General features: G+C 53.9%; 5 protein-coding genes across 5 annotated transcripts; 1 reads left to right on the plus strand and 4 right to left on the minus strand.

Annotated features, from left to right (window-relative positions):
* Positions 1 to 256: 256 nt before the first annotated feature.
* Positions 257 to 3,242, minus strand: B0T23DRAFT_222317 (phosphatidylinositol 3 and 4-kinase-domain-containing protein). Its single transcript, XM_062833751.1, has 3 exons — positions 2,383 to 3,242; positions 1,511 to 2,314; positions 257 to 1,454 (listed from the first exon to the last, which is right to left on the minus strand). Exons 1-3 carry the CDS (start codon positions 3,060 to 3,062, stop codon positions 338 to 340), a joined length of 2,601 nt encoding a protein of 866 aa, XP_062690239.1. The 5' UTR covers positions 3,063 to 3,242; the 3' UTR covers positions 257 to 337.
* A 778-nt stretch (positions 3,243 to 4,020) lies between these two features.
* Positions 4,021 to 6,268, minus strand: B0T23DRAFT_387308 (uncharacterized protein). Its single transcript, XM_062837677.1, has one exon. It carries the CDS (start codon positions 6,199 to 6,201, stop codon positions 4,486 to 4,488), a length of 1,716 nt encoding a protein of 571 aa, XP_062690240.1. The 5' UTR covers positions 6,202 to 6,268; the 3' UTR covers positions 4,021 to 4,485.
* A 1,427-nt stretch (positions 6,269 to 7,695) lies between these two features.
* On the minus strand, positions 7,696 to 10,193 carry B0T23DRAFT_387311 (P-loop containing nucleoside triphosphate hydrolase protein). The gene is made up of 2 exons (XM_062837678.1): positions 9,687 to 10,193; positions 7,696 to 9,628 (listed from the first exon to the last, which is right to left on the minus strand). The coding sequence occupies exons 1-2, from the start codon at positions 9,960 to 9,962 to the stop codon at positions 7,853 to 7,855; spliced, it is 2,052 nt and encodes a 683-aa protein (XP_062690241.1). The 5' UTR covers positions 9,963 to 10,193; the 3' UTR covers positions 7,696 to 7,852.
* An 860-nt stretch (positions 10,194 to 11,053) lies between these two features.
* Positions 11,054 to 13,206, plus strand: B0T23DRAFT_323337 (uncharacterized protein; the record flags this gene model as incomplete). The annotated part of the gene is made up of 2 exons (XM_062835350.1): positions 11,054 to 11,100; positions 11,193 to 13,206. 2 exons carry the CDS (start codon positions 11,054 to 11,056, stop codon positions 13,204 to 13,206), a joined length of 2,061 nt encoding a protein of 686 aa, XP_062690242.1.
* B0T23DRAFT_364652 (2'-5' RNA ligase superfamily-domain-containing protein) lies at positions 13,078 to 17,499 on the minus strand (the record flags this gene model as incomplete). Its single annotated transcript, XM_062836347.1, has 2 exons — positions 13,078 to 17,077; positions 17,180 to 17,499. The coding sequence occupies 2 exons, from the start codon at positions 17,497 to 17,499 to the stop codon at positions 13,411 to 13,413; spliced, it is 3,987 nt and encodes a 1,328-aa protein (XP_062690243.1). The 3' UTR covers positions 13,078 to 13,410.
* Positions 17,500 to 18,062: the final 563 nt, after the last annotated feature.

The raw sequence follows: 18,062 nt of genomic DNA on the forward strand, positions 1-18,062 counted from the left end.
TATTTTGTCTCAACTATCACTCGTTCTGAGGAAAAGGCTGCCTTTATTTCCCCTTGCTACACCGTACATTCCACAAAGGATCAACCAAGGAAATTCTCGCGGTAAGCGTGGCCCGCAGACGATAGGCAAACACACATCAACTGTTCTTCTCTCTCCCTTTTGCCCTGTCTCGTAGAACCTAGTACCTAGTTCCCAAAGTCCCCAAACATGAATTTATCCATCAATAGTATCTAGCATACGTATGCCAACAACCTTCTTTCCCTCCTCTCCCATCCCATCCCATCCCATTTCATTTCATTTCATTTCTCAGACATCCACACAACCCATCACCAACGGTCTAACACCAAGTAAAAACCGGATTCCTGCTCTTCACAGCCTCCAGCCTCTCCACAATCACCTTTCTCTGGTTCCCCTCCATCCCTTCCGCCGCCGCATACCCCAAATCTCCTCCGGCATCATCCAACTCGTCCATATCCCCATCGGCATTCACATAGCCACCAAACATGCCTTCCCCTGCTCCTTCGAGACTCCACTCCCTCGCATGCGCGTTGTGAGAGTAACTGGTACTATACATCTGACTAGCAATGGTGTTCCCGACCTTTCGGCTCGCGGGCGTAGCGAAGCTAAAGCGGCGCTCGTGATAGCCTGCTTGGCCGGTAGCGCCGGGGCCGGCCGAACCGTCGCGTTCGGGGTTGTACATGTTTAGACCGTTCGCTGCGGGGGGGCGGAGAGAGACGGGGTAGTGCTTTCGGGTGGCTGTGGGGTTGTCGGACTCGCTGCGTCGAGCAGGAGGGGAGGCAAGGGGGTGGTCGATTGTTGGCGTGGTCCCGTTGGGAGGGGAGATTTGGCCTTCTGGTAGGGATTGGGGGTAGTCGTCGTATATAGCTGCAGGACTAGCGATCTCGAAGCGGCCGGGGTGAGGAAGGTCCGTGTTGTTGCTGGAGCCGAGACCGAGGAGATCAGCGACCGCGGGCTTGGATGAGTTGCCCGCGAAGCCAATGTCCATTTCTTCTTCGTCGATGGTGGTCTTGTGCCTGTTGCCGGTCGTGAAGTAATCGGTTTGTCCTTGGTGTTGTTCACGGTCAGCGGCGACAGTGGCGGCGGCCTGGCGACGCATTTCGGCGCTGGGAGCCCTCATGGGGACGGCTACGGGCACGTCGACGAGGTCGTCCCAGACGCAAACCTTGGCGCGGCGGGTCAGTTCTAGGGGACCGTGGTCGGGCGTTTTCAGCGTTTCGACCACGTTCCAGGCTTGACCCTTCATGACAGCAATCTGCTTGGCAAACATGCGCTCTTGAAAGTCGGGGTCGAGCTGGAAGACTCGTCGAAGGGCAAGTTGTGTTTGACTCCACCAGGCGGTGGATGTTAGTAGAGGGAGGAAGTGGTCCCGTGTCTTCTGGGAGAACGGTCGGCCGATGAGATCGACTGGTAGGAACAGCCATCCGAAAGGGAAGCTGGAGCCATTGTTAGCAACAGTCAGTCAGTGGGCAGAGAGATAGAGCAAGCATACCTTCTCCAAGCATCCGGATGTTTCCACGGCCATGACAAAGAGTTATCGATAGCGCCAATCGTGATCTTCGGGTCCTTAATTGCCGCCCCCGTCGACGTTGAGGCATCCATCGGCTTCTGCGTCCTATAAGGATACGAGGCCCTCGTCTTAGGAGGTCCCCTTTGACTCAGGTCCACCGGTCTAGGACCTTGTTCCGCCGCATCATCGTCCTCTTCCCTCTCTTCGGTATTCGTGTTAAGATGCACCGGCTCCGACACTATCGACACCTCCTGGGTTTCCCAATCTACCTTGATCATCCAATTGTCCAACCCTCTGTCCGTATTCCGCATAATGTAGTCCAAAATAACCAGCTTCTCCAGCTCCTCCCTGAAAGCCTGCTTCAGGGTGGGCGTCCAGACAAAATTGTCTGGTCCCGGTGTGAGGGAGATTGGACTGCTGTTCTCGTCATCACTGTCGCCCTCGCCCGCCGGCGAGCTGCCGGGGCGACAGCTGTCCACCCAACGCTTCTTTTTCTTCCGTTGCGGATCACTGGTCCGGAACCCGGAGAGGTACTGGTCTGGCCACGGGTGTTCTCGAAGGAAGAGGTTGGCGTCTTTGAATCCCTTAAGGAAGACCTGAAAGCTGCCTGGTTTGGCAGGTAGTGATTTCTTGCTCCGGGAGTAGGTATAACGGTCCCAAAATGGGTAGTGGAAGGATTTGGAGGAGAGGTAGACGACGTCGGTATAGGGGACCATGTGCGTGCGGAGCTGGGCGTCGAGGACGTAGGCGGCGGCTTCGCTGACGTAGGAAAGGTTGGGAATCAAGCTGCAACAGAGACAACATGTCAGTAAAAGGCCATTGCCATTCTGCAGACGACAGACAGGAGTACATACCAAGCCCTGCCAAAACAACAAGGAAACAGATTGCGATGAATCCACTTGTTCCACTTGGGATTACCCGCCGCATATGGTTCCTCGTCCTTGGGTTTAAACACACCCACCACCTTGCCCTCGGTATTTCTTGCAAAGTAACTCCCCGAACTGCCCTGGGAGATCATCCTCGGATGCACCCCCTGCTCAATCGCCGTCCTGACACTGTCTACAATCGCCTCGAACTCGGCCTTGGTCATGTACCCCGGCTCCGGCCTGGCCAGCATCTCCGCGGTGACGGGCCTCACGCCCTCGGGCGCTTGGAACACGGTGTGATGGATCTCGAGCTGCTCATCTTCCTCCCCGCCCTTCTTCTTGCCGCGCTTAAACTTGCTGGCGATCTCATCGGCCCAGCGCTCCAGACGCGCGTTGATGGCTTTGAGGTCCACGCCCGAGTTGCTACGTTGTCGTGGTCCCCGGTTGCCCTTCCTTCCGCCTGGGGGCCGGGACGAGGAGCCGGGCATCTTGGGGCTGGTCATGCCCGAGTGCGGGCGCGGCTGCGTGATGGCTGCATAGCGGGGTGCGGAGGCGGGCTGGAGCGAGGCTACGCTGTAGTCGAGGGGGTCTGTGTCCGAGTCGTCGCTGAACTGGTCGGCTTGGGCGAGGCGCTCATAGCCCGTCGTGGCGGGCCGTGTGCGTGGCATTGTGATGGACGGATTCTGGAAATTATGTCTGTGTGTGTATAATAGCTCGGCTGTTTGCTTGGCGAGCTGCTAGTCACCGGTGTGGTGGACTTGGGATCGCGCGATGTTGGTAACGGGTGCCAAGCGAGTGTTGTAGGTGTCAAAGAGGTTTTCGTTTATACCGTAAACATTGTGGCCTCCAAGGTCGATGTCGTAATCGTCGATGACTCGGCTCGGTCGAGAGCGAAAGAGGAAGGTCGGGAATGCGGCAAGCTTTCTCGAGATCCGAAGGCGGGGAGGGTGGAACAACAGGACGAGTGACAGGTAAACAGAAGAGGAAGCAGGTAAGATGCTGGTCGAGAATTAATACAATGTAAATGGATTACAAAGTGTCGCCCGCTCGGGATGTGTATAGTAGCCGTAATGATGGTGATGATATATCGAACTGGTGTTGTTGGTGCTGTCTCGGAGGGATGATCGCTAAATCCGCCGCGTAGCTGAGCCGTCCTGATGTAGGTCTCGAATCTCGTTTGTTGATTGGGGATTGCCCGCTCGATCCGATTGTATCAAGCGATGCTTGCCGGTTACGCTTCGCAATTACTCGACACTGGGCCCTTTGTTTGAGGTCGGGACGGGAGTCGCTGTTTGTTCGTTTCCCGGTATTGCAGTTGGTTTGGCAGGCACCAGGTGGTGAAGAAAGACAGATCGGAAGTGTCCAAATGGGAAGAGGAACTGGAATGACTTTCATCATTGGAACCCGAATAGTCGACCAACGCTTAGGGCGGTGGGCGACCAACCTTGCTAGTAGCGGATGGAACCCCGTGGCTGCGCCCATCCAATTCGCTGAAACCCGATGGACGCGTTGCGTCTAGGGCCATGCACTAACAATTATCTGCAGATCATTCACGGCGGTGTGAGTCTATCGATTCGGAGCCCCTGAATTGACATCAACAATCACATCACCACAATAGTCATCAACGTCACGGGATCACTCAACGACGAGGCATGGTTAACATGACATTCTACGCTTTTTCTAATCACATTGAAGATGGATAGGTATCATGAACTTATAATTCAAGTCAGCAACTCCCAATCCTGCGAGGCAACAAATATTACAGCATATTTCACATCAATCCACTTCTTAGTCGAACAAGAAATATTCAGTGTGGGCTTAGTTCAGATTTCACTAACCACTCAGCCCTATCAATCCGCGATATAACCACAATCATTGAGCTTTGGTTACCTAGAGGTAAAATCCGCTTCCCAACTGTCCATTGAAACATGTCTTTCCCATTCCTTCCCATGCCCTTTCAAATGCCCCAAATGCCTATGCTAAGTGGCAAGAGGTCTTTTTTAGAAAACTCAATCCCTAATGTCCTGTCCGAAAGTCATCCATGAATGCATAATAATTTCCCTGGGTATCATACCAAGCCAAAGCAAACACTCAATGGAACCCAAGCTTCCTCTTCTCCTCAAAGCTCATCTCCTTCCACTTCCTAACCCTCTTCGCCTCCTCATCCAGACTCTTAACCTCCCCCCTCAACCACTCCACCTCCTTCACATGGGCCTGCGCCATTGCCAGATCCATCGCCTCCTTGATCTCATCATACTGCTCCTTGGCAGTCCTGACATTACCCTCCTCATCTTCATCATCCTCGGGGTAGATACCCCGGGCCATGTTCTCCCTCTCCTCCCTGATCGCCTGGCGCCTGGCGGCTTGGCAGAGCTTGCAAGCCTTCTCGGGAGCCGTGGCCTTTTCCGAGATATCGCAGAGCCACCACCCGCCGTGCTCGCGCCTCCACGAGGTAGGCCACTCCGGATGCGGGTCATGAAACTCGGGGATGATCTTGGGCAGCGGCTTCTTGGTAGGAGCCCCCTCCTCCTCCTTTTCCTCCTTGGCCTTTTGGTGGAGCTCAGCAAACTTGACCATCAACTCGTCAAATCTCTCGTGCGGCTTGGAGGAACGGAGCGGGACGATTTGTTGAGCGTCGAAGATTGGGAACCACGCGGGGACCTTCCGGGAGTTGTCGTGAGGGGCGGCGCACATGGGGTCGAGCATCTGGCCGGCGGCGAAGAGGGTTTGCGGCTCGGAGAGCTTGAGATCCGCGAGGAGGATGTCATCTTCGTTGTTGTCGTCGTCCTCGCGGTCAAAGTCGGCGGCGGCGGTTGCTTTGCCTTTGCCTTTTCCCTTGGCTTTGTCTTTCTTGGCACTGGTGGCGCGGGCTTTGGCTTGCTTGTGCTGGCGCTTGGCCTCTTCCTCCACGTACTTCTGGCTCTGGAGTTTGATGAAACTCATGAGGCGCTCCTGCTCTTCCTGGTTTGCCTTGTCGTCGGCTTGGCGCTTGGCGTCGGCGCGATGGAGATCCGAGACGTGGATGCTGTCCAGGTAGAGGGCCTTGCGGACGAGTATTTCGTACTCGTAAAACTGCTTCGCGATCTCGAACAGTAGCTCGTGGCGCTTGTTGTTGTTCTCCTCCTGTTGCATTTTGAGTTCATTCTCGCGAGCCTGAGCGAGGAATCTCTGGGTGCCGACTAGGACGTTGAGGCCGCGTACGCGCTTGAGCTTGTGTCTGAGGCTCGAGAGTTCCTCGTAGATTTTATCATTCGCCAAGTGAATCTCTTTGACCCTTGCTTGAAGAGCATTCACCTGAGCCTGGATGTCCTTGATGGACTTGACGTAACGCTTAGTGTCCTCGTGTAGAAAGTCGAGCCAACCGTCGAGCTCGTGAGTAAAGCCGAAAAGCTTGCCTTTGTCGAGTTTGGAGACGTCGTCACAAGGCTGTTCAACACAATGGCCGACAGAGTCGTCGTATCGCATAAGCTTGCCGTCGTTGAGCCAAGGATCCCTGATCGTCTCGACGTGCTCCCAGGGAAAGACTTCTGCTGCCGCTTTGTTCAGAGACTTTGCTGGGTATCTGATGGCGTTGAACATAAAGAACGGGAAGTCAGTCGATTCCTTCATGACTTTGTGCCAGGGGTGCAAGAAGTATTCCGGTCCTTCAACTATCTCGCCGAGGGGGAGACCAAGGTAGGCCTCGGGCGATCGGAATCTGGGATCATTCTTGCGATCAACTACCGCGGTGGAGGAATCGTCCTCTTCCTTCGTCGTGTTGTTGCCAGGTAGAATGGCCGCTTGGGCCAAAATGGTCGCCCCTGACATAAAAGAGTCGGTGCCGGCATAACTTGTGGCATAGCTGGCACTAGCCAAGGTTGAAGATGAGGCTGGAAGGGGGACATCTTGAGGCCTGGACGACAGAAGGGGGATATTGTGAGCACCCGAGGGACGGCTACTGGCCGTGAGCGAGCCTGGGGTTTGCTGGCCCGGGCAAGAAGGGCGAGGAGAGCGGGACATGTTCTTGAGGCTATAAGCAGTGACTATACTTGTAGCTAGGGTAGGTCTTGGGGCCGTCATGAGTCGGCCCACAACGGGGTTGGGGAGTGAGATGGTGTCCCGCGTAGCGCGGGGTCTTCTCGGAATAACCATATTGTCGCTGCGTGCGACTGCTGAAGAAAATGATGCGGCTTCGTTGTTGACGCGTACCTTTTCTGATAAAGAAAGACGTAACAGTCGATGAGGTCTGACAGTGAAGATCGAGATAATCGAATAGTGGATAAGCGTCGTGTTCATCAACTGTAGAAAGAGTTAAACAAGTGCGATAGTGTAGTGTCCTATTGTTGAGACTTACCTATGGTGAAGATGAAGTGATAGTCGACACGATGATGGTCGTCAAGGGTTGATCGCCAAAGAGTGGATGTCGACGTCTGTTACGATCGTCAAGAGATGAAGGGAAACCGATATGACCGTAAACTGATGATCGATGAATTAGTGCCAGTCGACGAGCGTACCAGTAGTTGATAGTTGAGGAGCTTACCTTGTGCAAGTCGTCAGGTCAGAAGACAACGACGGTTCGTAGTATTCTATCGACTGAAGCGCGCAGTTCGAGTTGGAGAGTTGATTCGCGGTGACGGAGATGTTCGTAGATGGAGGGGTATTGTGTGAGTTGAAGAGGTGCTGTTCTTGCAAAGTGGAATGCTGTGCGGAGCGGCAATAGTAGGAGTTGCGGATTGTGCTGTTGGTTGGTAGTGGTAAGGGTGAGTTCTGGCTAAAGAGAGGTTGAAAAAAAGATCTTATACCCTCCTATCGTCGACGGTCACCCTCCACTGTCGTACTCCAGGTTGGTTGTCGCCAACGAGGGAAGTGTGGTTTAAGGCAGATAGAAAGTAAACACTTGCGCTGTAACGGTCAAACAGAGGAGCAGGTTTGGAAAACTGGTGGTGTTCCATGAACAGCCCCACGAACAGTCAAGAACAGTGATGCCGTTGCCAGATCAAGTGCGGTGGCAGCAAGAACAGAGAGCACAGTCCAACTAGTGCCGTCTGTTGTTCAGTACGTACTCGTTTCGGTGCCCTCGCCGTCCTCAACAAGGCTAAGGGGTGGCCGGCGGTAGCGACAGTGGACGGTCTCAACAAAAGGGGTGACGTAACGGATTCAGGTCGTCCGATATTCAACGAGCAGGTGAAGGTACGCGAGCCTCGTCCTCGAGGCTGGACGCTTTACAAGGCGGCACAACCATGGCTACCCAGCCTTGACGACCCTTCGACTTTGAACCTTAGTGAGGCAAAACACAACAGGGCACACGCACACCGCACCTGATTCGAGGCTGGGGAGTCGTGAATTTGGTCTATCGACGACGATAGTATTGGCAACGGTTACAATGACGACAGCAAAGACCGAGAGCAAAGCGGCAGATGAAAAGAACTCGAGATGATTGATAGAGGCATGCTTTGATAGAACAAAATGAAAAGAATTCCTAGAGTGCCATAGCCGCAACAGACCCAACTGACACCGTCTCGCGCAGTCGTTTGTCCTTCTCAAGCAACAGGATCTGCTTCTTTTTCCGCTTCTTGACCGCCGACAAGTCCGCAAACCTGCCACGCGCCCCATGCTTAAACTTGGTGATCATATCCGACGCCGCACCTCTCGTGACATCCGTGGGCTCGACCGGCTCCTGCCCGCGACGAATCGTCCTGTTGATAAACTTAATCTGGCCGTCGGTTGCCGGATCATCGCGCCACTTCATACCTCTGTGGATAAAGTTGCGAGGGTACTTGCCTTGACCAGCTGATGACGCAAGAAAGCTGTCGGCACCGTGAACGGCGTCGGCAAATGTTTCAGCCTTTAGGATCTCGCGTGGCGACGCGTAGGGAGACTTGGATGGCGTAGACACAGGCAGCGTGCGCACTTCGTAGGCAACCCATGGTGGTGCCCCTTGCTCTTCTTCCTCGGGCGCAACCTTCTCCAGCTTGACGTAGGAGCCGTCAGGGCCACTGATAACATACTTGTCCTGCCCGATCATCACCCACGAGTACTGGCTGATCGAGCGGATGTGTCTCTCGCCCGACGAGTCGGCAATCAAGTCAAAGACCGACTCGTACTCGGTGAAGGTAACAGCCCATTCACCCTGCGGCGCCGGATTCGTGCGCTCAGTCGAGTCATAGACAATCTCCTTCCTTGCCTCCTCTTCTGCCCTTCGCTCTCCTTGTTCCTTCATATCCTCCACCGACGCTTCCTCCACCAACAGATCCGGATCGAGCCCAAACAGCGTTGGTGTTGTGACGATTCCCGTCGCCAAGCTTGACACCATATCAATAATATGACAATTTTCCTTGCCGGGGTACAACCTCATGCCGCGTCCAATCATCTGAATCAGCAGGTTCCTTGACTTTGTCGGCCTCGCCATTAAGATACAGTCGATATTTGGGATATCCGTCCCCTCCGTGAACACCCCACAGTTCACCAGCACAGGGAATTCGAACCTTTTAAACGCGTCCAAAATGTCGGCCCGCTCCTTGGCGGGCGTGTCACCCGTCACGAACCGCGCGTCGTAGCCGTACCGTCGGAATGTGGCCGTCATGTCCGCTACGTGGGCGAGGTCGACGCAAAACACCAGTGTGGACTTGCGGTTACCTGCCTTGGCGTACCAAGTACGCACGGCGATGTCATTGGTCTCTTCGAGATTGACGGCGCGAGAAAGCTGTGCTATGTCAAAGTCTCCTCCGGCGCCCTTCTTGACATTGCTCAGGTCTACCGATGAGTCGACGGTGGTGAAAATGACGTCGGACAACCATTTGTCGCCGATCATGTCGACGTAGTCCTTGTGGTAGACAATTTCATCGATAGCTGCTCCCAACCTGAGACCGTCTGCTCTCGAGAAAGTGGCCGAGACGCCGACCAGATGGGGCGAGTCGATCTGCTTTTGTCGGAGACCAAAGTGCTCGAGGGTGCGCAGGTAGCCGGGGGCGACAATGTGGTGGGCTTCGTCAACGAGGACGAGCTTGAAGCGCGATGGGTCGAACTTGAGCAAGCGATCGCCGGAGATGATGGACTGCAGACTGGCGACAGTAATGTCGGCGATGCCGGAGGCTTTGACGTTGCCCATCTCGACTTCGACCGTCTTGTGCGGGTAGGTGTTGGCGCAGTGACGGGCGGCTTGCTCGACTAGTTCCCGACGGTGGGCGATGATGAGGGTTTGGGTAGCATTGTCCGAACGAGGCTCGATGCGGTCAATGAGGTGGGTGAAGATGACCTTGATAAGAGTTTAGCAAGTGGTTATTCGTGGTAGTTATGAAAAGGGGGTGGCTCACGGTTTTACCAGCACCGGTAGCTAATGAGACTCCCAGCCGTTTGTGACCCTGGTTGATTGCTGCCAGGACGGACTGGATGCATTCTTCCTGATAATCACGAAGTTGGATTTGTTGTGACAGGGCATTTGCCAGACGGACTGAGCTTGTGAAAAATCGTGGGTGGCAATTTGATCGTGATGAAGGGATGCCCAATGTTTCTCTCCACATTGAGCTACGTGGTGTCGTAAGGCTCAATGTCCTTGTGGCTGTTACGAGCCTTCTCATGGCGACACTCATTGCTCCGAATTTACTTTGTTTACTCGCAGTGAGGATGTCTCTCTTTGACTGCCACTCGTCCGTCCTCTTTGTTCGCTCACCAACAGACAAAGCCCATGACACCCGACTCGAAATGACGGATGAGGGAGTTTTATCGTAATGATATATGATAAGGAGCGACTGAGTGAACAAGGGCAATTGAAAACATGAAGATTCCACAATGTTCGCCGGACTCCGGAGGTTGATGTTTCAGTGAGATGTTGTTGTCCAAGGCAGGCGCATGTGATGGTCGTTGAAGGCTGTGTGTTTAGCAACCTCTGCCGAGATCATTGTTCACCAATCATAGCCATTGTTTCGCTGCTGCCCATGTCCCGAGGACTTTGTATTCTTTATACACGGAACAATATACTGTTGATTACCTATTGTTGACCCCGGATATGCCCTCAACCAGTCTTCCTTCCTCCATCTTATTTCGGATCAATCATCTTGTCCAATTCAAAGGGTCTTGTTAGCATCGTCGTCCATTGCTGACTTGAACTTTCATCAAATGGGTGGGTCATGGTGTTAAAGAGACTGTGCCTGTCAAAACGATCAAGACGTACCTTGGTCGATGTGATTGGTTGTAGGGGCAGAAGTTAAAGTGGGGCACCAAAAAGGTACCTGATCTGCAGTCACTACAGAATATTCGCAACATTGAAAACCACTTTCACAGGACCATCAATGAATCATCAGAGCTGGCTGTCTAGAAACCTCACTGAGTATGGAGTAATACTTACTTGAGCTATCAACAAAATCTGATGAGACAAATGTCGTTCCTTTCCATCAAAGTGACTTTTTGGTACGAGTTCAAATTCTACTAGGTATTCCAGGCATCTGTTCGTTCCCCACATGCAAGTGCATGGATTTCCTCACTTCCTCTTCGTCTCCTTCAACTCCATCGCAACTTCCATTTTACACACAATGACAAGCCAGCTTGGGAAGTCGCAACCTTGTCCATGATTGCCATGATATTATCTTGTCCTTAATCCTTCCGAGCTTCTCCATTTTCCTCATCCAATCGAGGCAAACAAAAAGCAGTCAGATGGATTCAGACTCTGGACTCAGTGGCCACCATGCCGCCGGCAATGGCTCCCCCCACCATCAACGACCACGACGCTCAGTCCGAAGCCAAAGTCGAAGTCTACAGCCAGAGTCTGACGCAGATCATCACCGTGTAAAAATCGAACCTCAAAGCGACCTTGATAACGACAGAAATGACGCCGAGTCGCATTACGGAAGCGCCATCGACGATGCTGAATTCGACTATGCCCAGCTAGACGGCATCCCCCGCCGCCGACACCAGGTAGAATCGGCAGGCAGCGAATATGAACCGCCTTCCGAGGAAGACGTCGACCGAGAAAAGACAAAGAGGGGAAGGTCACGCTCGCGATCAAAATCCATCCTCACCCCGCGCCCTCCAAAACGTTCATCAGACGGCCTAGCCCTCCATACAGAACGGCCCTCAAAACGGCACAAAACCCCCTTCAACTACTCCTACCTCGCCCTCCTGAACGCCGACATCATTGACGCCGCTTCGCGCTTCGTTCCTACCGGCGACGAAACCACCCAGCAACTAGCTCCTTCCCAGATCGGTCTAACCGTCTGGACCCCCGCTGAAAAGGAGCTCTTCTTTTCCGCAGTCTCCCGCCTCGGCCCGGACTCCGCTTCCGCCATCGCTTCACGAATCCGCACCAAAAGCGAGCTCGAAGTTGCCGAGTATCTGGAAGTCTTTCGGCAGACCATCAAGACCAGGCAGGACCCCAAACTCGCAACCCCGGCGCAATTGCTGCAGCCCGTGACGCCGGCCGAGGTTCCGGCGGCTGTGGAACTAAGTCAGCAGTGCTGTAATGCCCTCGAGGAGGCGGCAGATGCGGTTGCTAGTAGGCAAGAGTCGTGGGAGGAGGCGGAAGAGATGCGGAAGTGGGGGGAGAACAGGTGGTTGATCAGGAAGGATAACGTAAAGGGGTTGGAGATGGAGGCAAGAGAGGAGAGGGAGAAGGAGACGGAAAGGAAGCAGAGAGAAGGGAAGGGAAAAGGCAAGGATGTGAATCAAGATGGTGATTATGAGACGGTAGTAAAAACCGAGGAGGACGTCGATGAATTTGGCCAAAGGAAATTGCCCGCTCTTGATCTGTTCCGAGTCCGAACAATGCTCGACCTTTCCGAGAACGTCTTCATGAATTCTACCGTCGACGACTACAACTGGAGCAGCATGTCCCACGAGCCACCTGCCATTCGAGCCACTGCCCTCGAGGATTTACATTCGCTGGTAGTCTCGCTAACGCGAAGGCTCGTTGCGGCAGTTATTTACATCAGCGAATCACGCATCAAAGCCAAACGGGCCGTTCACCCGTTAACACGAAACCATGTCTGGATACAGGACGTCGAAGCGGCAGTCCTTTCCCTAGGGTTAAAGAAGAATAGCCATCAATTCTGGGCTAAAGCAGCAAGACGGTTAAGACTGGATGTCTACGGGGACGAAGACTATGACTACAAGGAGGAACTGGCGCGAAAAGAGGAAGAAGGGATAGATGTGGACGTTGAAATGATACGAGACGAACCAGAGCCAATGTCCTACGCCGAAGTAGAAGAAGCCCTAGGCCTCGAACCTGATACCAACCGCCCAGAACCCGACGACGCGGACGAATTTGACGAGGATGAACGAAGCGATGTCGAGTCTCTAGCCTCCCTTTCTTCCACGCCCTCCCTCGACGAGCTCGACAATCTCGAACAGAATACCGAGGAGCCCACCCAGACTGAACCACATCAAATTGCTCCATCAAGCCCTGCCCCATCCGAACATCATCAACTGGACCTTGTCGAAGACGAAGCCATCAAATCCGAAGCCAAAGAACTACTCCGCTACTCGGCTCTTCCCATGGCCATCACTTCTCGTGCTAGACAAGTCCTCTACGCTCGTATCCGCACACAGCGCGCTCAGGAGGCGTACGCTGACGCGCTGGACGTGCGGGCTAGTTACAAGGAAGAGAAGAGGATGTGGCAGCTGTTGGGACGAGAGCCACCAGAGGACTTAGTCCTGGTTAAGGGGGAAATACCGCAGGAGCCGGTGGCTACGGGGAGGCATACGGGGGTTGATGAGCTATTGGGGACGAGGGGGGTGGAAGTGGGCGCTTGGAGAGACAAGATTGAGGAGGGATTTGGAGGAGCTGAGTGGGAGGTTGAGTGGCAGAGGCATCTAGAAGATTCCAAGGAGCGTGGGAGGTAACAACCAGTGAAGTGTCATTTATGCGGTGCGTGAAGTTTGGCAACTTTGAGGAAGACTGGGGGCAGACGAAGGAAGATAGTCCCAAGATGGCCACTCAGAATCCGGGTTGGCTAGCATGTCATGTATGTTCACCGGACTTCTCTTGAAACACAAATGATACTGCAGGTTGGAAATCTACAACACTACATCTTCGAATACATCCATCTACAACCCACTCCCAAAAACTTCATCCTTCTTCGTCTTCCGATCCCACACCACTTGTCCATCACTCCTCCTCTTGAAATACACAATGCGATGCTGCGGGATGAATTCCTCATCCGTCTGCTCCGTCTTCCACATATCCAGTGCTCTCTCTTTCACTCCCAGGAACCGATCCTCGTAACCAACCACGTAGTCAGAACTGTCGATGGCCGAGTCCCAGCGTAGTCTGTTCATCACGTCCCCTGCCGAGCGAAGCTTCGGGCCTGGTTCCAGTCTTGGCTGCTGCGTCTCCTCTATCGGCTTCTTGTTCTTGCCCTTTTTCTTCTTTGGAGCGGTCTCGTCGAGGTCCTCAAGCACTGAAGCGTCTTCCTCGTCGTCGTCCTCAGGGTCAGAGTCTGATTCGTCTTCGCCAGGAGTGTACTCGCCTACCCAGTCGTTGCGAGTGTCGAGTTGGAGGTTGCCCAGTTCGGAGCGTTTCACTATGCTGGCGCTCATCCAGCTGCTCGAGGCGTCAAAGTACTTCTCGTCTGACCGGATGGCTTCCTCAAAACGTTGAAGCGCGGTTTGGATGGCGCCGAGAGCGAGTTTGAGGTCTTCTTTGCTGGTAGTGGTATCGGCGTCGAGGCCCAGGAGGTAGGAGGCTTGGTAGTCGCGGGGTCCGGTTCCTTCGGTGGCTGTCGGCTCATCATTTTCGGCTTGTTGAGAGGCAGCGTCGGCCTCGACAAAGCGTCCAGGCCACATCCTGACATACACCCCTGGTGCCCTCCTGTGAAGATCAACAAGGAGCATCACGCACCGACTCTCCAACCAGCCCACAAACTGCGCTCCCTTCGACGACGACAGTCCCCAATACTGCACATCAACCTTGACGTAGCTCTTGTACTCCGCCAAGAACTCCTCCGCACCACTTCCCTTCAAAAACTCCTTCCAGCTCTTCACTTCTCCCTTCACCAACAAGTCCCTCGCCCGCTTAAACTCCTCCTTCAGCGTCCTAACACTCCAAACACTCGCCTGCCCGCTAGTGTTTAGTCCCGGTCCAAACCACCCAAGCACAACCATCGCCTCCCTCCCCGTCCGTCTATACACCTCCTTCTCCCCTCCTTTTTCCCGCTTCTGCCTGAACCAAGGACAAACCTCATCATAAACCATATCCTTCTCCCAGTCAAACTGAGCATACTCCTCAAAGAAACTCGCCACCAACTCCTCCACCCCAACACCACTAACCCCCCCAGCCCCAAGCGCAAGAGCTTTATACACCCTCGCCAACATGACCGAGATCTGTATCCCCCCCAAATACCCAAAGCGCTGGGCATACACCCCCCTACCTTTAGCCCAGCTCCTCACAGCTCTATGGGCTTGCCTAAACACTGCCAAGTCAGGCACCGTCCGCCGCAAATAATCCAGATCCCTGGCCGCTTTCAGTTTCGTCAGCGTCAGCGCTGGCAAAGACCAAACGGCATTTCCAGGCGGTGCTGTAGATAAGATGCGAGGCCAGTGGGAAGCAATGTGTGCCGCAGGACAGTATTGCAGGTCGAATTTGATTTGGCAAAGGGAGAGTTCGAGCATGGTGCCGGTTGAGGAAGAGATGCGGCGGAGGATTTTGGGTTGGTATTCCTGGGAGTAGAGCGGGGAAGAAGCGGCGCGCCGGAGACGTTGGATGGCGAGGGAGAAGAAGGTGGTGGTGGAGAAGGGACCGATGGCTAGGACGTCGATGTCGGAGGAGGAGGTGTGGACTCCAAGAGCGAAGGAACCGACGGGGGTTATGATCAGGGGCGGCTGGTTGGATCGGGTTTGGGTCTCGGAGGTGGTAGTAAGGTCGGTGGTTGATGGCTGGGGAGACTGACTCGGGGGAGGTGTGTCGAGGAGAATGGCCTTGAGGGCTTGGAAGGCTGCTTTGCGCTTGTCTGTCTCTTCCTGGGAAGGAAGGATGTTGAGCTCGGCCATGGCCTCTTTCAGCGATCCTGGCTCGGAGAGAGGGCCATCGAGTGGTGTAACCAGCTTGATAGACGTTTCTAACGCAGTGGCACCGCTCTTTTCCTCAGCCGTCTTCTCAGTCTGCTCGGTGGTTTCCTGCTGAACAACCTTTAAAAGACACCTCACCCCCCAATGATCACTCCCATACTGCCCCATCTCATGCCCCTCTCCCTTCTCCTGATTACTCTTGAGGAATCCAAACCGATTAAATCTCCCGATCCTCAACACCTGTTGACCCCTGACCAAAATCCGATCATACCTCTGCGGCCGCATATTGCCTCCACTACCCACCACCTTGGCTGCGACATCATTCCTTATCGGATCGTAGGTAGCTCCTTGCTCGCCGGAAAACAGCCTATTATCCCCCCCTTCTTCGTCGATGTCGTCCATGATGTCCTCCTCTTCTTGAGCCCATCCCTCCCCCAAAGCAGCACGCCCAACCACCCAAGCGTCTTCCACCCCTAGCCCCTCTTCCTCCTTCCACATCCTTTCGACACTATTCAGTGTCGCCATTGTTTCCCGGGAAATCTTCCCAGCTTTCACAGCTTGCTCAACAGTCCAGCTTGAGGATGTCAAATTGAAGTCCCCGGCAACCACCCACGGATTCTGCGGAAACTTCTCCTTCAGATGCCCAAGCACCCGTTGGATCTCTCCCTTCTTGGTAGCTACAGTCATGTCCGTCAGTCCATGACTCAAATGAACCGCTGCCAGCACAAGGGGCTGATCAGGATTGCTTCCGTGGATGGTAGGGAACCGGGCAATGACAGAGCCTTTGTGCTTCCTAGCAAAAGGGAGCCAAGACCAGGAGAAGGGGTGTCTAGACAGGATGACTTGGTTGAGAAAGTTGGGGAGGGGAGATGCATCGGGTTGAGAGGGAGGGGGGTGGGAGACGTAAGGGTAGATGAGCCGTAAGGCCTGGGATTCGGGAGATGTGTTGGAGGGAGAGAGAATGAAGGAAAGGAAAGAGTCGGTGACTTCTTGAAGGAGAAGAATATCTGCTTTGGCGCTGGGAGATAGGAGGTTGCGGAGGATGAGGCGGTATCGAGCTTCTTGATCGGTGGTTGAAGAAGAGGAGTGCTCGAAATCAGCGAGGACGTTCCAGGATGCTATGCTTAGCAATTCTGGCGTCTTTGCCTCTTCCTCCCTTTCTTCCTCTTCCTTCCCAGCATCATCCCTCACCCAAATCCCCCTCTCCTCATCAAACCTCCAAGTCCTCTGCATCTCCTCCACATCCCTCTCCCTCCCCTCCCACCCCAAATCCATTTTCAAAGCCTCCTCCCAATCAACCGGATTCTCATATATCGAACATCCCACCTGCTCCTCCAAGTTGATCGTGCCCCAAACCTTCATCTTCCCCTTCCCAGGACCATCGCTCTGATCCCTAACCAACACCCAAACATGCTCAACCTCCCACTCCACCGTCGGCAGCAATCCCACTTTTTCCACCAGGAATTTGTGTGCTGAGGATCGGCTGTCTTCAGATTGGGCAATTGTCATGTGCGGTTTATACTGCTGCTCTTTGCCTTCTTCGCCTTCAGCCTGCTGGTGGTGTCCCAATTCCCCAAGTATTTCCGCTCTCAGTCTTGAAAACGACGACGTGCTTGTGAGGTTGTAGCCGGCGGCGGCTTCTTCATTACACCGATATATCGTATTATGCTTCCGGTGCTCAAAAACCCCCACCCCATCCAACCGCACCCTCACTTTATCCTCCTCAAACACCGGCCCCCCACCTCCTTCTGGGCATCGTCCTAACTGCTTCCCATCAGGCCCCGTCCATGCCTGCGCTCCCTCATCCCACTTTATACCCCTTGCCTCATTTCTCTTCTTCCTCCCCTCCAGAATCCCCCACGGAGCCAACTCCATTGTATCTTCGAGATCTTCTGGCTCGACAAAGGGGTAGACGAGGTTGATGTGCGGTGGCCATTTAGTGTATGCTTTGTCGTAGAGGGAGCGAAGGGCATTGATCGGGGCCCAGAGATGGGGAGGGGGGATTATGGCGAGGGCTGTGTTGTGGGATGAGAGGGGGGGTGGTGTCCAGGGTGATCTTGATGAGGATGGTTTTGGAGCAGCAGCAGCAGGAGGAGAAGCAGGTTCTGGGGAGGGAACCGTGGACGCCATGGCTTTTCTGTTTCTTTCCAAGTTGTCGTAGGTGAGGTGATTGTTGGATGATGCTTTGATGGTTTGGTTTGGTTTGGTTCGGTTTGAGTGGTCTTGCTGATTGTTGTTGGCTTGCTGCAAGGAAAACACAACAGGGTAGACAAATAGGAAAGTAGCTGCGAATGGATCTTTTTACTTATCCCGCAAGAATACCTCTACTGACTGACTGACTGATTGACCGACCGACTAAGCGAGGGGAATTCTGTTTAAAATACGAAAGCACCATTTACAGTGTTCGTATTCCGCTCTCAGCCACACTGGCCGTTTCATGTCGTCGTTGGGCTTATGTCAAACCAATCCCCATGATTTCCCGCTGACATCAATGCTGAAGCCCCGCAATGCTTACTGCCCAACCTCTCCGTGAACATCACACAACTTACCGAGGCTGAACTGTATCTTCACTACTCAGAACCCACTTAATGGCTTGATCCACGCAGTTGCCGTTTTCGATTCACAATTGTTGACTCTTTCGGCATCCTTTGACTTCGGAGAAAGTTTGCAAATTTGCGAAACACAACCCATGT

The sequence above is a fragment of the Neurospora hispaniola genome, assembly GCF_033458365.1.
Source record: "Neurospora hispaniola strain FGSC 10403 chromosome Unknown B0T23scaffold_7, whole genome shotgun sequence".
NCBI classification, from domain to species: domain Eukaryota; kingdom Fungi; phylum Ascomycota; class Sordariomycetes; order Sordariales; family Sordariaceae; genus Neurospora; species Neurospora hispaniola.